The sequence below is a fragment of the Cnephaeus nilssonii genome (genome assembly GCF_951640355.1).
Source record: "Cnephaeus nilssonii genome assembly, chromosome: 4".
Taxonomy (NCBI): domain Eukaryota; kingdom Metazoa; phylum Chordata; class Mammalia; order Chiroptera; family Vespertilionidae; genus Cnephaeus; species Cnephaeus nilssonii.
Genome location: NC_137075.1, coordinates 77,929,055 through 77,949,571, shown reverse-complemented (window position 1 = coordinate 77,949,571; position 20,517 = coordinate 77,929,055). Strand labels below are relative to the sequence as shown.

Here is a 20,517-nt window from a genome sequence, read left to right as displayed (position 1 = left end):
AAGATAAAACAATATTTGCAAAATCCTTATCACAGTGCTTGGCACATAGTAATTGCTCAATAAATGGTAGTTTCTAGCCTCATCACCTCCAGTGCAACCTTTGGTTGGTTAGGTGTATTCTGGAGTAAGTTTTTTTTTAAAATATATTTTTATTGATTTCAGAGAGGAAGGGAGAGGGAGAGATAGAAATATCAATGATGAGAGAGAATCATTGATCGGCTGTCCCCTGCATTCCCCCCACTGGGGACCGAGCCTGCAACCCAGGCATGTGCCCTTGACCGGAATCGAACCTGGGACCCTTCAGTCTACAGGCCGATGCTCTATCCACAGAGCCAAACCAGCCAGGGCTGGAGTAAGTTTTAATTGAAAAATAAATTTAGAAGAGGCATCTTTTATCATAGGTTTACTTCAGAAAGCAAAGTCAATGGCCAGACTAATGCCATCTCTTAGACCTTCAATTCAATGAAAAGCTAACAAATATACTTCAAGATTGTCATCATATATCTTGTATAATTTCATTTGGAGGGCCACTGTATTTTAATTTTGAAATAATTCTCATATTCAAATAATCATTAGTCAAGATTTGGAGTAAATAAAAATAGACTCCAATTAATTGAAACCATAAAAAAAAGTCTCTGTAAAGAATTAAAATCTCCTTTATGTAAAAAAGAAGCCTAGTTGTTTCTGGGCCCATTATGCCACCGTTCTTGTTTCTTTTTTTCCATTTTGATAGAAATTTATATGATTCTTTTATTGGTCCACATAGGTGTCAGATCTTGGTCATCTGAACAAAAGTTTATTTAAATAAAGGCTCTTTAGGTCTTTGTTTAAGACAATGCTTTCTTTTTGGAGAAATTTTTTTCTTGGGGGTTGGGGAGGGGAGGAGAGCAAGAACTAGACAGAGCACAAAACACTGAAGCAAGAAAAGAATGGAAAACAAGTCACTTGCCTCTGGACTCCACACGGAGGAGCTGTCAGTGGCATAGGAGTCTTCAAGTCCACGGTTATTAAAAGCGGCTTCCATCTCCAAGCTGCCCTCTGTGGACTGACGACTGAGCCTGCGGACCACACTGGTCTCTTGGGGAGATGCACCATGGTGCCTTGTATCCCCCACCTCACATAGGGACTGTGCATGGGCAGAGGTGGGCTCATCTTCACCATAAGACAAATTCTCAGAATAATGTAGTTGCCTTGCTCCATCCAAATCTAAATTTGCAATAAGGAAACTATTTCAAATATATTATTATTTTATACATTTTATCTAGAGAAACTGAGCACTAGCAACTACACCAATCAAAACCTCAAAAACAAAACCCACAAAATAACACCTGCAGAAACATAATTTCATTCATACAATGGATAAACTTGGTCCATATAATCAAAGACCATTGGTTCATTATGTGGGGAAAAGGTTAAATACTTTCTAATCATATGAGTGTAAAAGATGTGCATTAGAAATCTATTAGGAGACTAAATTAAACACATTAGCATTTTGTTGGAGCCAATGACCCCAAGACTTTGGGGTGGGTCTAGAAAGCAAGAACATCTATCTACTATGGAGACCACATAGTCTCCTGACTCTACCATTCTTTCTTTTCTCTTCCACGTTCAACACATTACCCTCTGCTCAAAAGGCTTCAGTGGTTTTCTCAAATAGGAAGTTCTTTACTTGATCCATGCAAAGAACACTGGACTTGGATTCAGATATTCTGGATTTAAGAACTTGAATAATTTGAGCTGCCTGAACCTTTGTTTCCTTATCTATAAAATGATGATAGAAGTCATCAGAGAGACACATCAAATAATATCTGCCTGGTAGCCGCAAAGCGTTCCATAAATATTAGTCTTGCTTACTTGTCTGGCCCACCCTGGCCTCATCCAAGCCAGCAAACCTCATTTTCTACTACCTCCCAACCTCACTGGCTCCTGAAAATGCTAGTTGGGTATTTCAGTTCACAGAGGTGCTCAAGCCCTCACTCTTGTCCTTTCCTCCTGCCCATCTGAAGCCTCAAAAACTCAATCTTTCTGGACTCCTTCAAACTCGGTGTTTTTCTCAGACCTACTTTTCTTCCTCCTGTCCTCTTCTCTCCTCTCTCTCTCTCTCAGTCTCTCTCTCCTCCCCCCACCCCTCAGTTCTTCCTTACTCTGTTCATCCCCTGCCTCTCCTTTAATGTCTAGGTTACCCTCATATTGGAAGGAAAAACTGACAGTTTCTTCCTAAGCTGTTGCCTTCACCCAGACTTGCCTCCTACATCCAAAAGGTAGCCAAGGATGTCTTATCTCTTTGGCCTTCAGGCTACCCCAGTAGCCCCCATTCCAGGATGAGAGCTATAGACAGAATAAGTCCGTGGTCGGCAAACTGCGGCTCGCGAGCCACATGCGGCTCTTTGGCCTCTTGAGTGTGGCTCTTCCACAAAATACCACGGCCTGGGCGAGTCTATTTTGAAGAAGTGGCATTAGAAGAAGTTTAAGTTTAAAAAATTTGGCTCTCAAAAGAAATTTCAATCTTTGTACTGTTGATATTTGGCTCTGTTGACTAATGAGTTTGCCGACCACTGGAATAAGTGAGTGGATGACAAAGTATATATAAATGCAGCTCTTACGTATACACGGTATGACATCAATTTTTTCCACTGTAAGTCAAAGTTTCAGCTAGAACATACACTCCTTGAAAACACAAAGCCACATACATCTACTGCATCTACCAGTGGACTTCACTAAACCCTCAGATAACTTCAAAGGCTGGGCAGGTACCAAATACGTGAAGCAGCCAAGTGTGTAGCAATATGGAGTGCTGGTGACAGTGGTTTACTAGATTCACTTATATTAAACATGCAAAGTTAAAAATATAGTATTATCTTTACAAACCATATGAAAACATTTTCAGGCAGGCTTGGTCCTCAGTGCACAACTTTGGATTTTTCAAAACCCTGGCAAGCCACTGATAAGTTCCACTATCTGCCTTCCTATTCTTAAAAATTCAGTTCAGCCCCCGTGGGGACACTTTCATAGGACATCATAACATTTTTACATTCGCACTTTCAGTTATTTGGCAAATACACTTTTAAAAAGGCCACAGAAAATGACAAACAAAACAAAGACTATTGCATATGCAAAACCCTACAACATAAAGCAGAATTTTCTTCCAAGGCTCTAATTAGTACATCCATTCCTCATATACATGAACACTAAAATGTCCTATTAAACAGTGGGTCATCCATCAACATGTGTAGCACCCAGCAGGGTTTCAGCACAAAAATCTAACTTTGCCAAGAAATTACTCCCATTAAAATTGTCTCATGACTTCAACTCCTACAGTGATAATACCTAGATCAGCAATAAGAGAGTTTTTGAAAGCTACATCAATCCTTGAAAAGCTTTTCATAACTGAAAAACATAAGAACTATATTAATGTAACAAACCATTTTCTTTGACAGACATTCAAGGATGAATTAGGCAAGCAAAGCTGGGGTGCAAGTCAAGTTGCAAGGAGCAAGAAAGGAAAAGGTGATTCACCGTTATATAAAGCAGTCTTCCCAGACTTTAAATTAAAGAAGATCATGTCACCTTAAACACATATAGAAAAGTAATTGCCTGCTGTCAGAGAAATGTATCCTGGCTTTGTAGAAATTATAGGCCATAATTATGTCACATCAACCATATAAATTTCAGTAGAGAAATTCTTGAATTTATTTAGTCTATATCCCACTTTGATGGAACGTAACCAATTACTTTCTTTTACATGCCCAAACTCCTCTCTCCTACCACCACCCATAGACAAATACGTTTGCTTGCCATCTATGATAGTTATTGTTAGGTTTCACTGTGGCTAAAATAGTCAATCAAGCACTAATTTAGTACCTGTTGCTTTACAGGTACTTTGTAGATGGGATTAAAATCCTTAAGCAGTTGGCTTTAAGTAAAAGAGATTATCTTACATAATCAGTCCATTGAAAGGCCTTAAAAGGAGAACTGAGAGATCCCTGGAGAAGAAATTTCACCTTTGGACTGCTTTGGCTCATACCTGAGAGTTTAAACCTAGCTTTCTCAACAGCCATTCCTATGCATTTCAGAACTGTATGGTTCTACTGCCCAGCCGGCCCACCTTTCATGCCTAAAGATCTGACGCACAGCCTCTGATCCAGATCACTTAGCCCAAGCCCTCTTTGACATGAGCAGGAATGTAGTGACAATTAATGCAAAATAACACTAAGTCAGATACATGGGACAAGAGAGAACTTGGCTAGAGTAAGAAGACAGCATTGTCTTCGTTCTAAAATAACCTCACACTCAATCTAGAAGGAAGGATCTCACTTGAGCTGAAACAAGAGACAACCTACTAGTAACTAGTTCGAGGTTCAGATTTTACTTGAATTTGGACCATTAATTTCATCTGTCCAACATTTTGAATATGTTTTTAAAGTAAGAATTGTCTGCAATTAAATTTGATTGTAGATACTCATGTTTAAGGTAGAGTGAAAAAAAAAATAACCTAAATGGATAACAGATCAAAAAATCCTCATAGGGTACACACTTAATCTCATCATTATTCTTTATTAGGGAAACAAATTCATGCATCTAAAGATGAACAAAAATAAATAACACAGAAAAAAATCATACAATTAAATTTAACATGCAATTATTTATTCTTATGAAAATCCCTCTGTTTTTCTTCAAAATCTACAGGTAATTCATTCACTGTAGTAGACTTTTTCCTCTCTCCAGTAGAGAAAAATGTACCTTTTCTATCACCACCTGTCAAAAATTTTAGAATCACCAGTGACAACAAAAGTTGTTGCTAATTTCAGGAAGGGGAGAGGTTAGAGTGGTTGTCAGAACTCTCAGAACATCAGCCAATTGAAAAAATCAGAAACTAGACACTTAGACTTCTGGGAAATGGGGCCATTAGCTTTAGAATTAAACAAGCTACTCCTAGGGAATAAACTGCTATTAACTTTCATTAGCGAACATGTGCCCTCTCAGTGGAGAGGGAGGAATGCTGTGATGTAACATGAGAGACAGAGAGAAAGGCAGGAGGGGTTATAAGGACATGATGGAGGGCAGCATTATGCTTTGGTTACATAAGGCATTTATTTCTTGGCTCACCTTGGGCTAAAAAGTATAGCAATACAGTATGTTATGTTGCCCATATCAATAAGTAAAATTACATAATGGACAGCAAATTATGATATTCCCGCTGAAAAAATAGGGTTCGTTTTGTTCGTTCTCTTTTTTTTCTCTCTGTTCTTTTTCTGCCAGCCTCATCCACATGCCAAGTCAGAAATTTCCTCTCGATCTCCTCTCAATTTTGGTCTTCCCCTTTTCCCTTTCCTTTTACTACCACTATGTGTTGAAAAACCACGGAAGAGCTACAACTATGACCTCTTGGTTGGACTGACCACAGGCCAAAAGGAAAGACAGAACAGATTAGAGAAGCCAGGTCGTTTAGACCAGGTCACTGTGGTGCACGGCATGACATGTTCTCTAGCTTTGTACCAAATACACTTCGCAGCCTCTTCCCTTTCCCGGTGTCCTGTGCCTACACCGGGCTCTCGGCATAGGAGAGACAGAGATGCCTGACCTTCGCTGGGGAGAGCACTCAGGTGTATTGCCCTGTTGATTTGCAAGGTTATTTTGTGTAAGTGGAAGACACTTAACAAGGCCTTTCCTTCGTCACAGGCTGTGCTTGCCCTGCCCCCGAGTGTCCTCCCCTCCCTCCTATGGAAGGTAAACTTAGTATAAAGATGCTAGAGGAAGGCATAAGACCTTGCACTTGCCTAGCTGGTCTCGTGTGAAGTGTGTGTATGTGTGTCGGGGGGTGGGGGGGCAGAAACTCTAGGGAATGAGGGAGAGAGTACAGGGCATGTGTGGTTTGAGAAAGGTTATTCAGTATTATTACGATACATGTTTTTATTTGGAAAATAAAGCATACCTATTGTCTTACTAATACAAACTATTAAAAGAAAGGCTTCAAAACTCATCTGAGGTTCCATAACTATGTGGAAAATAGACTCAACATTGCAAATGGTAGCAAAGGCACTGGGTTTCAATGTCAGCGGACAGGTATATAAAGTTTTTGAACTTATCAGAGGGAAACAAGATGTTTTAAAGCTTGATAAATACCATTCTGGTCATTAGTGCTCAACATGCACAAAGCAGTAACTACAGGAAGGAAGGGACCCCACAAAGGAAGGGGTCCAGGCTTCGGCACTTCTGCTTTCTGTCTCCAGCTCCCTGCAGGACGCCTGCCTCCTCCGCCCCCCGCCCCAATCCCCCTGTGAAGTATGGAGCAGCTCTTTCCCTGTCCCAGCCCCTGGCTCCTGCCCCACTTTATCTCCCTCTCTTGACTCTCAGAGGCAAGTGCAGAGTTACGTGACTCAAAGATGTTCTTCCAGTTGGCCATGCCTGGTCTAGATAGAGGAAGGGTTGGATGCAAAGAATACCTTCACAGGCAGACACCTGGGTTCTGTCTTCTTCCTTGGTAGAGAGCAAACGGCAGACTTTTGGTTTCTGCTCCAATCTTGTCTGCTTGCTTTTCTCAGACACTCTTGCCCGGAAACTCTGGGACCGGGACACAGAAATCTCAAATTGCTTGATCACCTCCTCGTCGGTGTCAGAAGATGTGCACAGCTCTTCATCATCTCCAAAGCTGTTCACTGGAAGCAAACAAGAGCCATGAGTCTCCTGCAGGGCCCGCAAGAATACAGAGATAGACCATCACAGAGAAACAGAAGAGCATGGGCAATTGGTCTGAACCAGGCAGTCCCAAAATGACAGAAAGCATTTAAAGCATGGTTGGAACACACATTTGAGTTCAAATGAATAAACAGGAAGAGACAGCTCATGGGGGGTAATTAGAAGTGCATGGCGAGAACCCAGGAGAAACCATGGGGACAGCCCTAATCTACACAATGAGCCCTCTTGCTGAGCCGGCAGCCCTGCTGATTTGTTATGGTGCTGACACATTCGTTCTCGTTCTCATAACTGGGAAGAGGACAGTTATCCGTGCACGTGCCTCATGTGCAGATCTAGTCACCATGACAGAAAATATGCTCTTTGCTTCATCTCAGCTGTTAAAACCCAGAGCCAACTGAAATTTGCCAAAAGCCTCCTGGTTTTGAAAAGAGATATCCATTGTGTGTGTGTGTGTGTGTGTGTGTGTGTGTGTGTGTGTGTGTGTGTTATTCTGTTTCTACTAGAAATGTTCCGATGCCTTTCTCAACACCAACAACCCAACCCAAATACTCTTTGAATTACTTATACCGCTTTCCCCACATTCCCCACATCCCAGCACACAGTCCTCTCTCAGTTTCTCCAACAAGCCCAGATCATCCCTGCCTTAGGGTTCTTTGCCTTTGTTGTTCTTCTGCCTGGAACCCTCCCTCCCCTGGCTCCTGTCACCATTCACGTGTCAGCTCCACGGTCACTCTACCCTAATCACTTTCCAGATCAGCCTGCCTTAAGCAGTTCATAGCACTTTTTATCTTTCTCTCTTCTCCTCCATAACTTCCATAAAAATAAAGACATCACCTGTTTTGTTAACCCATGTGTACCCATTATGTAAAACAATACTTGTTGCATAATGAGTGCTTAATAGACACTTGTTAAGTGTTGAATAAATTGGTGAACACCCAGTGTCTTATCCCAGCCCTGAAGCACTCTCCCCACGGCCTACACACAGTTCCCTGTGCCTGGAACACTCACTCCTCAGGCCCCATCCAGACTAGTCGAGAATCTAGCTCACATTCAGGTCTCAGCATTGACATCAGTTCTTCTAGAAAGCCCTTCCTGACCCCTTAAGTCATGTTCAAGTCTCCTTCCACGCGCTGTAAAGTCTCTCTCTGCGCTGCCCTGGCAATGCTCCCTCCAGAGTGTGGCAGAATTTCCTGTGTAATTGCCAACCATTCCACCTAACCTGTGCACACCATGAGGGTAAGAGCGCATCAGACCGCCCAGCTCTGCATCCCTCCAGGCCCGATCTCTGTGCCAGGCACATGGCAGACTACTCCGTAAATATTTTCTGAATGTGACTTGGAAATAATAAATAATGAGAAATTATTTTTTGAAATTTTCCTCCTTCCATCCAAAAGTCACACGATGATTCTGGGGAAGAATGTGGCTGCTAATTCACAGATGGCTCCTGAAGATCACTTCTGAATCAGAAGCTAAGAAGACATTAAAACGCCATATTTTAAGTGAGAGAAAATAGTTTAAAACACCAGTCTGGTCAAAATACTTATTTTCTGGCTCATGTAAGAGTTGATATTTTTGAGGTTCTTTGGGAGACTAGTAATAGTAACAATCACTTTCTGAATATGTTTTATGTGCCAGGAACTGTCCTAAGTCCCTTACACATATTATCACATTTAACCCACACATAATCTCTATTATTGTTCCTATTTTCCAAGTAAGGAAATTGAGGCAGGGAGAAGTCTACAGCTGGCTAAGATAACACTGCCAATAAATGATAGAATCAAGACTTGAGTCAAGGCAGCCTGCCTCTCAAGGCCACGTTTCTAATCCCCATGCCGGAGAACCAGAGAGAGGTGGTGGAAGTAATCCTTATTCTGCATACTCACACTAACTAGCAGAATCCCTGTCGCCAAGTCCCTTAACCTCTCTGGCCCTGCTTCCTCATTTGTGGGTTATTCCTAACATCTGGATCATTTCCCAGGTCTTTTCTTGATCCAAATTCTCCGACTCCCAACTTCCTGCCCACAGGCATTAAAATTTTATCTGTTTCTCTCTTTTTTTGGAGCAGCTAATCCAAGAACACGGGAGCCCATTGTTGTCAGCTCACTCAATTCTATCAGCTGTGACCAGTGCCATGGGAGGACCTGAGAAGCTAAGTGTCAGATGAGACTAGATTTTTCATTCATACTCCAATGCATCCCCACAAAAAACCATCACAATGAGCTGCCTGCTCATGTCTCAACATGCTGGGCACTGCACTCTGGAATGGGGTGAACCATCACATAGGGGAGACATCCAGAGACATAGTGGGGCAAAATTAAACTCCACCTTTAGAGTATAAGACCAGCTACGCACCTGGGAGGGAGACAGAGGGATATACGCACAGGAGGGGTGGATGGATTAGACATCTGGAGGTCTTTTCAACTCTGAGATTCCATTCTACTTTTATTGCTAGGCAGGCATTTTTAAAATTTAACTGGTCATAAGTCATCAATTTCAAATTAAGTGAGTTAGCTCATGGATTATTTTCCCACATATAAAATCAGTAATTAGAATTCATTAATTTATCATTATGTGGTCCTTGGTGTTGTTGTTTTTTTCCAGTAAGTCACTGATCACCCACAGAGCAAGATTCGCCTCACTGATACAATAATCATGATAGTAATTATAACATTTCCCATTTACTAAACACATACTATATGCGAGGCACCTTTCTTGGAATTTTGCGTATATAATCCCATTTAATCATCATAACAACACCAGGAAGTAGAGATTATTCTTATTCCTGTTGTAGAGATGGGAAACAGAGGTACAGAGAAGTTCAGTAACTTGCCCAAGGCAACACAGTTAAGTAGCAAAGCTGAGGCTTAAACACAGAACCTGAATTCTTAGCCACTGTGCATATCACCAGACATCATTGCATCAGGGCACTACAGCCATATCTAGCTTACTTTTCAGGGGAAGTTGAGAGAACTCTGACACTCCTACCCTGAAATCTGCCAGGAGGTTGCCTCCTTCGTGAGAAGAAAAGAGTAGTAGGAAGAATGGTTAGTCCATGTGGGAGTGAATGCTTTTAGACAAGCTGCAGTATAACCGGCTATTGCTCCTTATGGGATTATAAATACACCTGCCATGCTATTCTTAGCCTTACTCCCCAAGGGTCTCAGGGAATTCTCTGCCTAAATAGCAAAACCACCCATCCCTCCTGGAAACCACTGAGCAGCAAAATAAGTCAAGGGTGGCACTATTACAATGATAAAATCAATCTTATATATAGCACTTACCATGTGCCAATCATTGTTCTGAAACTTTGCATATGTTAGTCTATTTACTCCTCACAATAACCCTTAATGAAATAGGTACTTTTTTATCCCCATTGTATGGATGGGGAAAGTGAGGTTAGCAATTTGCTACAATAATAACAGTTAATAAATAGTGGAACCAATATTCAAACCCAGGCTGTCTTGCTCCAAATACAATGTTATAAATTACCACATAATCTCCCTCTAACCATCTGCTGTCTCAAGGAAACAACATCTTAAATCCTGGTCAAAATCTACATAACTGTTTTGTCACTAAGACAAAATCACATAGTTTGGACTGGAAAGAATTTTCATAAGCATCTATCTATTCTCATTTTCACAAAGAGAAACCAAAGCCCAAAGTGGCAAAGTGGTCTGCCCACAGCTATACCATGCCAGGACCAAACATGGGTCTCCAGTGTCCCACGTCAATGAGTTTGCTACATTATCTTCCAAGCTCTCTCGCCAATGGGCTATTTTTTTCCACACTAAAATCTTTACGTCTTTATTAATTATTCCAGTGATTGTGGGGGTTGGCTGGTGGTGGAGGTGGAAGAGGGCATATAGGGAATAAATAGCGATGGGGGAAAAATGCATTAGAAATAAATATAAAAATAAACAAATAAAATAAAAAGAAAGATCCCAACTACTCACCTTGTAATGAATCTATGTCAACAACTAAATAATGAATCTGGATTTCATTCAACTGAAATCTTTGATAATCACGAAGTCTCATCTAAGTTGTGGCACTTATCTGATATGTAACGGCATATCAAATACCAAGTTCAAACCCCTTTCAAGCTAAGTAACCCGGGAAACAGTGCAGCAGGGATTTGTATTAAAATTTTCACCCCTTCATCTAATTAGCTTGCTAAAATAACAGGAAAAAGTCACACAATTACCACGGCTGTAGATAACATCTTGAAGCTACCCTTGTGCTTTTCCTCAATCACAGAATGCTGAGAGATCTTAGCTACCACCTACACATCAGACTCTTCTGCATTCTCTCTTATGCACAGCCACTTAGCCTCATCCCTTTGTTCACCCACTACTAAGGTGCTACTGTGGGTTTCTTGCACTGGCAGGAAGCTCATTACTTTGACACGAAGAGAGACCTATCTATAGACCCATAGATATCCAGTCCTACTTCAATGAAGTCATATTGTCTCTCCAACTTTAATAATTTATTTCTATTTTAAATAGATAGGGGCAGAGAAAATGATATCTCCATCTTGCACATTTAAGAGAGGAAGGTGGGTCCCTGTCAAGTGTAATATCAGTTAAAACAAGAGTGGTTAAGGATGTGGAATCTGGAGTCAAACTGACTGCACTTGAATCTTCTATTTGCTATTTTGAGACCTAAGCAACTGGTCTGCCCACAGCTATACCATGCCAGAACCAAATGAGATAAACCATATAAAGGCACTTAACACATGCCCAGCTTATGATATGTTAACTATTTTAATTATGTCCCATCATGGCAGTGCCCTGTGTCGAAACCCTTTTATGATGCCTTGTAGTTACATGCAAAGGAAAGAATGTGCCTGTTCTTGCAATGTTTGACTTAAAGACTCATCATAAGGGTTGTTGTGGGAGAAGGGTAGAAGAACCAAGGATGGGAAAGGAGAAGATTAAGTTGATATGTGGGTTGTATGGCCTTCCTTACCTCACCACTCTTTTCCCCAAGTCTGGAGGTGGAGTGCTCTGTAAGAGCTGGCAATGCTGTCGCTCTGTAAGATTTGGCAATGCTCTATAGATGTGGGCAGTGCCCAACACCTGCTCATTTTGTTGTTTCCTTTAAGACAACAAAACCACCAACTGGTAAGGCAAGGAGATTATTTCTTAAGCCTGTCTGCTGCTATTTTACAGATGGAGAAATAATTTCTAAATGATCAGTACAGCTCCAAGATTATTAATTCCTTCTCACCCACATAGGAACAACTAGATGGAGGAAAGAACTACTCATATCCTATAGAGGGGAATTAGAGATAGGCGGGGGTGGTTTGTGCTTGGTGGTGCAGTCCTGGGGTGCTACTTTTAGCTACAATTATAGGAAAGGAAATCCCTTATATAGACTATCTGGCAAATACTCACAGCAAACGTCTGCCCATGGTAGCTGCATAAGGATAAAAATAATAAAACGCTGGTTAAAGTGAAAAAGCAGAAGGAAGGTCAAAGGTAACAACTGCACATTTCAGATCCTAAAAAAAATGGCCACCGCAACTCAGCCATTCTTGGATTCAGGCAGAATAGGCAAATATATTTATAAATCAGCCAGCCTTGATTTTTTTTTCAAACTATGCTCTATGGAAGTCTAGGGTTCTTCAAAGAAGCTTCAATGCCATTGTATAAGGGATGGCTGTGCTGGAGCAGGCTGAGCTATAAACCACCTACCCAATCAGGGCTATTTCACTTTAATATGGTTTATTGTAAGATTCTATTGGGAAATAGAAAAAATAGGAATCCTGACACTGAAAATGTTTGATGTAACCCAACTCCCTCATGCTATAGAACAGAACCTAAGGTGAGACTGACTACTTAAGAGTCAGTAGCTAGTTAGTGACAGAGGAAGAAAGCATCTGGTTCTCCTGTTCACGCCTGTTTTGTCACCCTACACCTTGTATGAAAGGTTTTGATAACTCTACTTCATATATAAACAAAGAGATGGCACATGTAATGGTTAACTATGAGTGAGTCAAATAGAAAAGTTTTTATAAAAATTAGTGACATACAGATCACTATGCAAGGGGAAAATAAGTTACAATCTTGAGGAGTCCATTTCTAATAGCAGAGCAAGTGATTTGAATTAACCTATTATTACTACAAATAATAATAAATTCAGACAAAAAATTGTAAACCAACCATTTGAAGACATGGAGAATGAGCAAGGGCAGGTAGACATTGGAGGAAATCCAATTTTTGAAAGAAGGAAACTTCACTGGGTGGGATACATGGTCACATTGCTTTTCTGCTAAAAGTACTCCTAAGTCAATGAGACAGGGCACCTAGGACTCAGGCAGAAATCTGAAGCCTATTGACTTGAGTGTACAGAATTCAGGACAGCTAGAACAGCTGGAAATAGACAGAGAAACCCCAGAAAGGAGGGAACCAAAGATAGAGGAATCCAAACATGCATACCAACTTATCTCAAACACTTGGCTCAAACCTGAACTATGAATGCATAGGGGGAGAATCTAAGGAACCCAGAAAAGTAACAGCTACAAGGCTAAACATTTGAGCAGACAGTTTGGCTGTATCCTTCCTCGAGGGAGATCAAGTTAGGAACTTGAAGCTAACCAAGTTAAAGGGGCTTGGTCAACACTCCAGGTTTTCCATTAAAACTCTGGAAGAGTAATCTTAGAAGTAAGACTAAAAGTAAAAGTGAAATGAGCCCATAGTAACAAAGTATAAAATCAATACTTCACAAGTTCAAAGGAACCGAGCAGTAATTAAATTTGGGGCTAAAACAAGAAGTAACATTCTTTACAGGAAGATGAAAGAATCCAAAGACTTTATAACATTTCATCCTTAATGTCTACTGCATAATCAAAAATTACTAGACATACAAAGAAACAAGAAAGATGTGAATCAGCAAGAAAAGAAGCAGTCAATTGAAACTAGCCCAAAGATGACTCAGATGTTGAACAAAGAAGACAAAGTCTTTAAAGCATCTACTATAAATATGCTCAAAGAGTCAAATGGAAAAGTGATAATGATAAATATACAGAAGGATAATCTCAGCAGAAAATAGCAACAATAAAATAGAACTAAGTAGATATCTATACTTGAAAATAAAATCTCTGAAATAAAAAAAAAATCTGGACTGGTTTTATAGCAGATTAGAGATGGCAATAAACTTTGAGAGAACTCAATAGAAAGAAACCAACTGAAGAACATAAATTTGGAAAAAATAAACAAAGCCTCAGTGAATACTGATGGCATATCAAGTTGTCTAAAATATGTGTAATTGGAAAGACAAAACAAAAAAAAAGTGAAAAATATTTTTAAAATAATGGCTGAGCATCTCCCAAATTTGGTGGAAAAAAAAACAATTCATATACAGATTCAAAATTTGTGGCAACTTAGTTAGAAAGTTCAACAGCTAAGCACACCATAGTCAACTAGCTGAAAATTAAAGATGAAGTAAAATTTTTGAAAGTAGGAAGAGAAAAAAATTTAAAAAATGAAGAACAATAATACAAATGAAAACTGACTTCTCTCAGAAAAAATGAAAGCCAGAAATTACACTTAAGTGCTGAAATTTTAAAAAAAAATTAACATTAAATTCTATAGCCGGAGAAACATCCTTGAAAGGGGAATGTAAAATCAACACATTTTAATGTAAATTAAAAGAAAATTCATTAGACCTACACTTAAAAAAATATTACAGGAATTTCTTCATGTGAAAGAGACTGGTAAAAATGTAAATTTCCAATCCAAGGGAAAGAATAAAGAGCAATTTTGCATATGGTAAATACAAAAAAATATTTGATGTTTTCTCCTTTAACTTTTTCTAAAGATAAGTGAAGAAAGTATATACTATTGTATTGTGGGAGTTGATAAAATGTGGTGAAATAAAATGTAAGATAACAGTAACACAAAGAGAGAAGTAATGATTTATACTGCTGCAAAATAAAAATCATTGTAAAGTGGTATAATGCAAAGAGTAAATGTTGCAAAGTGATAAAACATTAAACTCGAAATGGACTGTGATAAACTAAAGATGTGCATGTAATTCTTATAGCAACCACTGAATAAAGAAAATACTGAAAGGTATAACTAAAACCTTAATAGAAAAATGAAAATTGCCCTAGCCAGTTTGGCTCAGTAGATAAAGCACTGGCCCATGGACTGAAGGGTCCCAGGTTCGATTCCAATCAAGGGCATGTATCTTGGTTGCAAGTTCCTGGCCCTGGCCTGGGTGCATGCAGGAGGCAACCAATCAATATGTCTCTCCACATTGATGTTTCTCTTTGACTCTCCCTCTCCCTTCCAATCTCTCTAAAAATGAATGGAAAATATCCTTGGATGAGGATTAGCAACAACAATAACAACAAATTAAAATTGCATGCTAAAAACAACAGAAGTAATAGATGATAAAAGTCAGATGCAACAAATAGAAAACAAACATCAAAATAACATACCTATACACAATAATATTCACACATTAAATGCAAATAAAATAAATATCCTATTTGAAAGCAGACATTGTCAGGCAATAAAAATGCATGACCCAACTAGATGATGACTATAAGAAACACACTTTACATATAAATACACAACAGGTTAAAAGTAAAAGGATTTAAAAAGATATGTTATACAAACTGCAAGCATAAGGAAGCTGGTGCAGTTATATTAACATCAAAGTAGACTCCAAGACAAGAATTTAACCAGAGATAAAGAAAGGTAGTTTACTTAGCACAATATCCTCTAGGTCCATCCATACTGTCTCAAATAATGAGATTTCATTATTTTTTATGGTTGAGTAATATTGCATTGTATATATGTACCACCATTTTTTTATCCACTCATTGACTGATAGGCACTTGGGTTGCTTCTACATCTTGGCTATTGTAAATAACCCTGAAATAAACATCGGGGTGTATATCTTCTTTCAAATTAGTGTTTTGGGTTTCTTTGGATAAACTCTCAGAAGAGAGAATTCCTGGGTCATAAGGCAGTTCCATTTTTAATTTTTTGAGCAAACTCCATACTGTTTTCCAGAATGGTTGAATCAATTTGCATTTCCAGCAACAGTGCACAAGGGTTCCAACTGATAGTTACAAAATAGTCCTGGGGGTGAAAAGTACAGCATGTGTGTGTAATTCTGATTGTAAAACTTTCAACTATAAAACTCCTAGGGGAAAAACATAGGAGAAATGTTTGCAATCTTAAGATATGCAAAAGCATGAACCATAAAGGCAACACTGATAAATTAGACTTCATCAACATTTAAAACTTTTGCTCTTTGAAAATCATTAAAAAATGAAAAGCCAAGCCACAGACTAAGAGAAAATATTTATACACATATGTCAGATGAAGGACTCGTTACCCAGAATATAAAAAGACCTTTACAATTCAATAACAATATAACTCCATACAAACAACCCAATAAAAATTTTCAAACCAACACTTTACAAACTAATATGTGCAAATGGCCTATAAGCAAATGAAAAGATGTTTAACGTCAGGGTAATACAAATTAAAGCCAAAATGATATACTAATAAAGTTTTTTTTTAAGTGACCATATCAAGGGCAAGGAAGTAAAGCATCAAAAATTCTTGTACACTCCTGGTGGAAATGTAAAAATGGTAAAACAATTTTAATAGTTTCTTAAAAATTCAAGCATACATTTGACCATGTAACCTAGCCACTCCATTGCTAGATATTTTCCCAAAGGAAAAAAAAAGCACATGTCCACACAAAGACTTTTACACAAATGTTCATAGAAGCTTATATTTGTAGTAGCCAAAATCTGGAAGTAACCCAAAAGTACATCAACAGTAACACAAAAGGTGAATGGATAAACAAATTGTGATATATTGATACAATGGAATATTAATCAGCAATCAAGAGGAATCAACTATTTATATCTGCAGTAATATGGATAAATCTCAAGTGCAATAGCTGAGTGGTAAAAAAAAAAAGTCAAAAAAGACTACACTGGTAAAAAAAAAAAATAGTACCCATTATATGATTCCATTTATACAATATTCTAGAAAATTTTAAATAATATATTGTGATAAATAACAGACCAGTAGTTCAGTAGTTGTCTTGAGGGGAGGGGAAGCTACTGAGAAAGAAGAATGAATGACTATGGGGCATGAGGAAACTTTTGGAGTGATATAAATGTTTGTTTTCTTAATTCTGGTGGTGGCTTCACATGTATAATAATAAGTCAAACTCGTCAAATTACACACATGCATTTTATTGTATTTCAATTGTACCTCAATAAAGTTTTTTTAAAAGCGGTTGAAGTAAAGTTATATCCCATGGTAGCCTTATCTCTCCCCGCTGCAAGGCATGAGGACCTCCCCTATTGACTAAAATGTTCCCAGTCTTGAGCCATTTCTGTGCAGTTGAGAAGGCTCCAAGCCAGTGAGGTCTAGAACTTGTCCTCCTGCTTTAGCCCTAGCAAAGATGTCTGAGGGCCAGAGTGCCCGCAAAATGGAGCATCTCTCTGATCCCCACTGTGTATACCTGGGAATTCTTCTGGTTTTCTGATTTATAGTCTGAGTTTCTAGATAAGGCCTGAAATGCTATCCTCATTTAGCTCTTGTCTAACCTCTGTATGTATCTAGTTATTGGACCCTATTGCCAACAGCCAACAGCTAACTAATGTCAAACCTAGATGACCCTGGATACAGACAATGCTGCCACAACTCCCCTGATGCCATACTCAGCTCACCTTATTTACCACAAAGAGGAAAGTGTTTGCCTAGATCAGCCCCAATTTTCCTTGCATCTCTGGACAGGACTTTGTATTACTAGTTATTAACCACTTAAAGCAGGGGTGGGCCCTTTTTTCTGCCAAGGGCTGTTTGGATATTTATCACATCATTCGCAGGCCATACAAAATTATCAATTTAAAAATTAGCCTGCTATATTTGGTCAAATATCTAATTAACTCTCCCCTAATGCCTTGGCAGGGCCAGACCAAATGCTTCTGTGGGCCTTGTAAGGCCCGTGGCCAGCCGTTCCCCACCCTGGACTAAGGGATCAGCCCTGTATCCAGGGCTACTTTAGTCTTTTTAAGACTTATTTCTCTTCCCCATCAGGCCAAACTCATCCAAGATATGAGAAGAAGCATTGTGAAAACATTGAAGGGTAGGGTGATTGGCTGATTGTCGGGATATTCTGAACAGACCTGTATTTGCACTCACTGGGCTCTCATTTCTCACTATTTGAACTCTTGAGTACAAATGTTGTCTGGTGGTCTTAGACAATCACTCTAAGCTGTTTCATCACTGCAACAGGGCTGACCTGGACAAGAGCAAGTGCTAAACTGTCAACCTTCCTGTTGCTTTCAAGCTCTGCTCTCTAATTTGTATGCCTCCTACAAGGGAATTCCTTGATGGGGCCCAAGTGTTGTGTTGTTTTCCTACAATGCTGGCATTTACATACAAATTAATGGCCAACACTGTAATTTACTCTGCTGAGAACTGAGGTGACTGGATAATTAAATTTCTGCACTTGCAGAGAAAACATAAAACCAGCATGGTTATTCTTGCTTTTTTCTCCCCAACCCCCAATAGTTCTCCATCACTCCAAAGAATTCTTACAAGCAAATGTGAATCAACATTTTATTTTACAAATGTCCTGATTAGGGAGACAAAAAAAACAATCCCATTGCCATGGATACTAAAATGTAGGGCACGGGATGTGTAACCAAGGTGGAGAAAGATAATGAACAGATCTTGTGATTTGCAGGTATTGTTTCTGCATTTCTAGTTGTTCACTTCATCCCCTCACCTTCCCATCCTGTGCTGCAAATGATCCTCAAGTCAGTTTCCAAGGTGTTGTTTTATCTTGCAATAGACCCCAGCCAATATACAGAGATAATTTCTATAACACAGTTTCAAGTCTCCTCAGCACCAAATCTAGGGTAAATACTAGTATATCCAAATATATCGTGACAACTGAAAAGAAACAGACTAAAACACTGACTTAGCTAAGTAACAGCTTTTTCAGAAAAAAAAAGCCATATTCCCACCCCCCAAAAGTCATGCATGCATACGTCAGATATTCAGTGGGGATATGCATACATTAAAATAGCAGCCCCCAGTGATGCCCTGAAAATCAGAAAAAATAATGGAAAATTTTCTAAAAATTCAATTTTCCCCATAAAGTTTGTATACTTCAGGTGTCTGTTATTATACATGCTGACAAGCAAAAGCAGGTAATAAAGCAAATGAGTATTAACAAAGAACTTGCTAATCATGCTTCCTTCTTAAGCTTGTTTTGTTGCAAACATGCATACGCACAGCTGTGACTGTTATATGGCTTACATAATCTAGTCACATTTTCCATTGGAAAAATGATTCCTGATTCATGATGAAAATAAGTGCATTAAAATTTCATGGGGTGCCACAAAAAAGCACCTCAATTTTCAGGCATTGAACCACCTGAACAAGCCAGGCACCACTGAATTAGAAATGTTGCCCTGGGTATAATAATATCCCTGTTCGATCCATAATCTTAACCATCATGCAGAGTTTAGCTTCTATTATTTCTCTTACTTACATTTTCTAAATGGGTTTGTGTAGCTGCAACTCTTCTAACATCTTTAAGTAATCTGCAGTCTTAATTCATTCTTCTCTTGTCTGTCCCCTTAATATCTAATATACTATCCTATATAATAAAATCCTAATATGCAAATTGACCAAATGACGGCATGACCAGCAGAACAACCGGTCGCTATGATGCGCACTGACCACCAGGGGGCAGACGCTCAATACAGGAGCTGCCCCCTGGTGGTCAATGCGCTCCCACAGGGAGAGCACCGCTCAGCCAGAAGCTGTGCTCAAGGCTGGCGAGCGCAGCAGTGGTGGCAGGAGCCTCTCCCACCTCCGCTGCAGGTGGGCAGTAAGGAGCAAGGGGTCCTGGAATGTGAGAGCCCCAGACTGCAAGAGGGATCAGGCCTTAGCCAGCAGGCAGACATCTGCCCCCGAGGGGTCTCAGACTGCGAGAGGGCACAGGCAGGGCTGAGGGGACTCCCCCCACCAGTGCACAAATTTCGTGCACCAGGCCTCCAGTTAGGTAATAATGCTTCAATAATAAACAAACAAACTTAAAATTAGTACAATCAAAGGACTTGTATGCATGCATATAAGCATAACCAATGGATGCAAAACTCTGGGGGGTGGGGGCATATATGGGAGGGGGGTGTGGGGAGGGCAATGGTAAGATATGTACACATATAATACCTTAATAAAAAAATTGAAAAAAATAAAATAAAATTAGTACAATGCTGTATTCATCAGGGTTCTCCAGAGTAACAGAACCAATAAGAGTATATATATGTGTGTATATATATATCTATTAAAAGTGTAATATGCTAATTAGACTGAATGTCCTTCCAGATGACGCCAGAGCTGCGAGGGAAGCCCGGGTCCCAGGTGCCAGAGGGAAACTGGTGCCGGCAACTGGGGGAAGGAAGGCCTACTCTTGCACGAATTTCGTGCATCGAGTCTCTAATATACATATAACTCACATAACTGTAGAGGCTGGAAAGTCCCAAAATCTGCAGTTGGCAAGCTAGTGACTTAAGAGGCCACAGTGTAGTTTCAGCCTCACTAAAGGTCTGAGAACCAGGAGAGCCGATGCTGTAAGTTCTGGTCGGAGGGCAGGAGAAGGCTGATGTCCCAGCTTAAGCAGACAGGCAGGTAAAGTTCCTTCCCCCTTACTCAGCTTTTTCCTTCTCTTCAGGCCTTCAATTGCTTGGGTGAGGTCCACCCACATTAGAAAGGGCAATCTGACTTACTCAGTCTACTGATTCAAATTTCATTCACAAACACTCTT

General features: G+C 39.6%; 1 protein-coding gene across 1 annotated transcript in view; it reads right to left on the bottom strand.

Annotated features, from left to right (window-relative positions):
- SYT16 (synaptotagmin 16) overlaps positions 1-20,517 on the bottom strand; it is a 144,992-nt gene that overhangs the window by 32,975 nt on the left and 91,500 nt on the right. Inside the window, exons 3-4 of the mRNA XM_079767639.1 lie at positions 6,444-6,656; positions 950-1,206 (exon numbers count right to left, since the gene is read on the bottom strand). Of these exons, the coding sequence (XP_079623765.1) occupies positions 950-1,206; positions 6,444-6,656 (470 nt within the window). The remainder of the gene's footprint in view (positions 1-949; positions 1,207-6,443; positions 6,657-20,517) is intronic.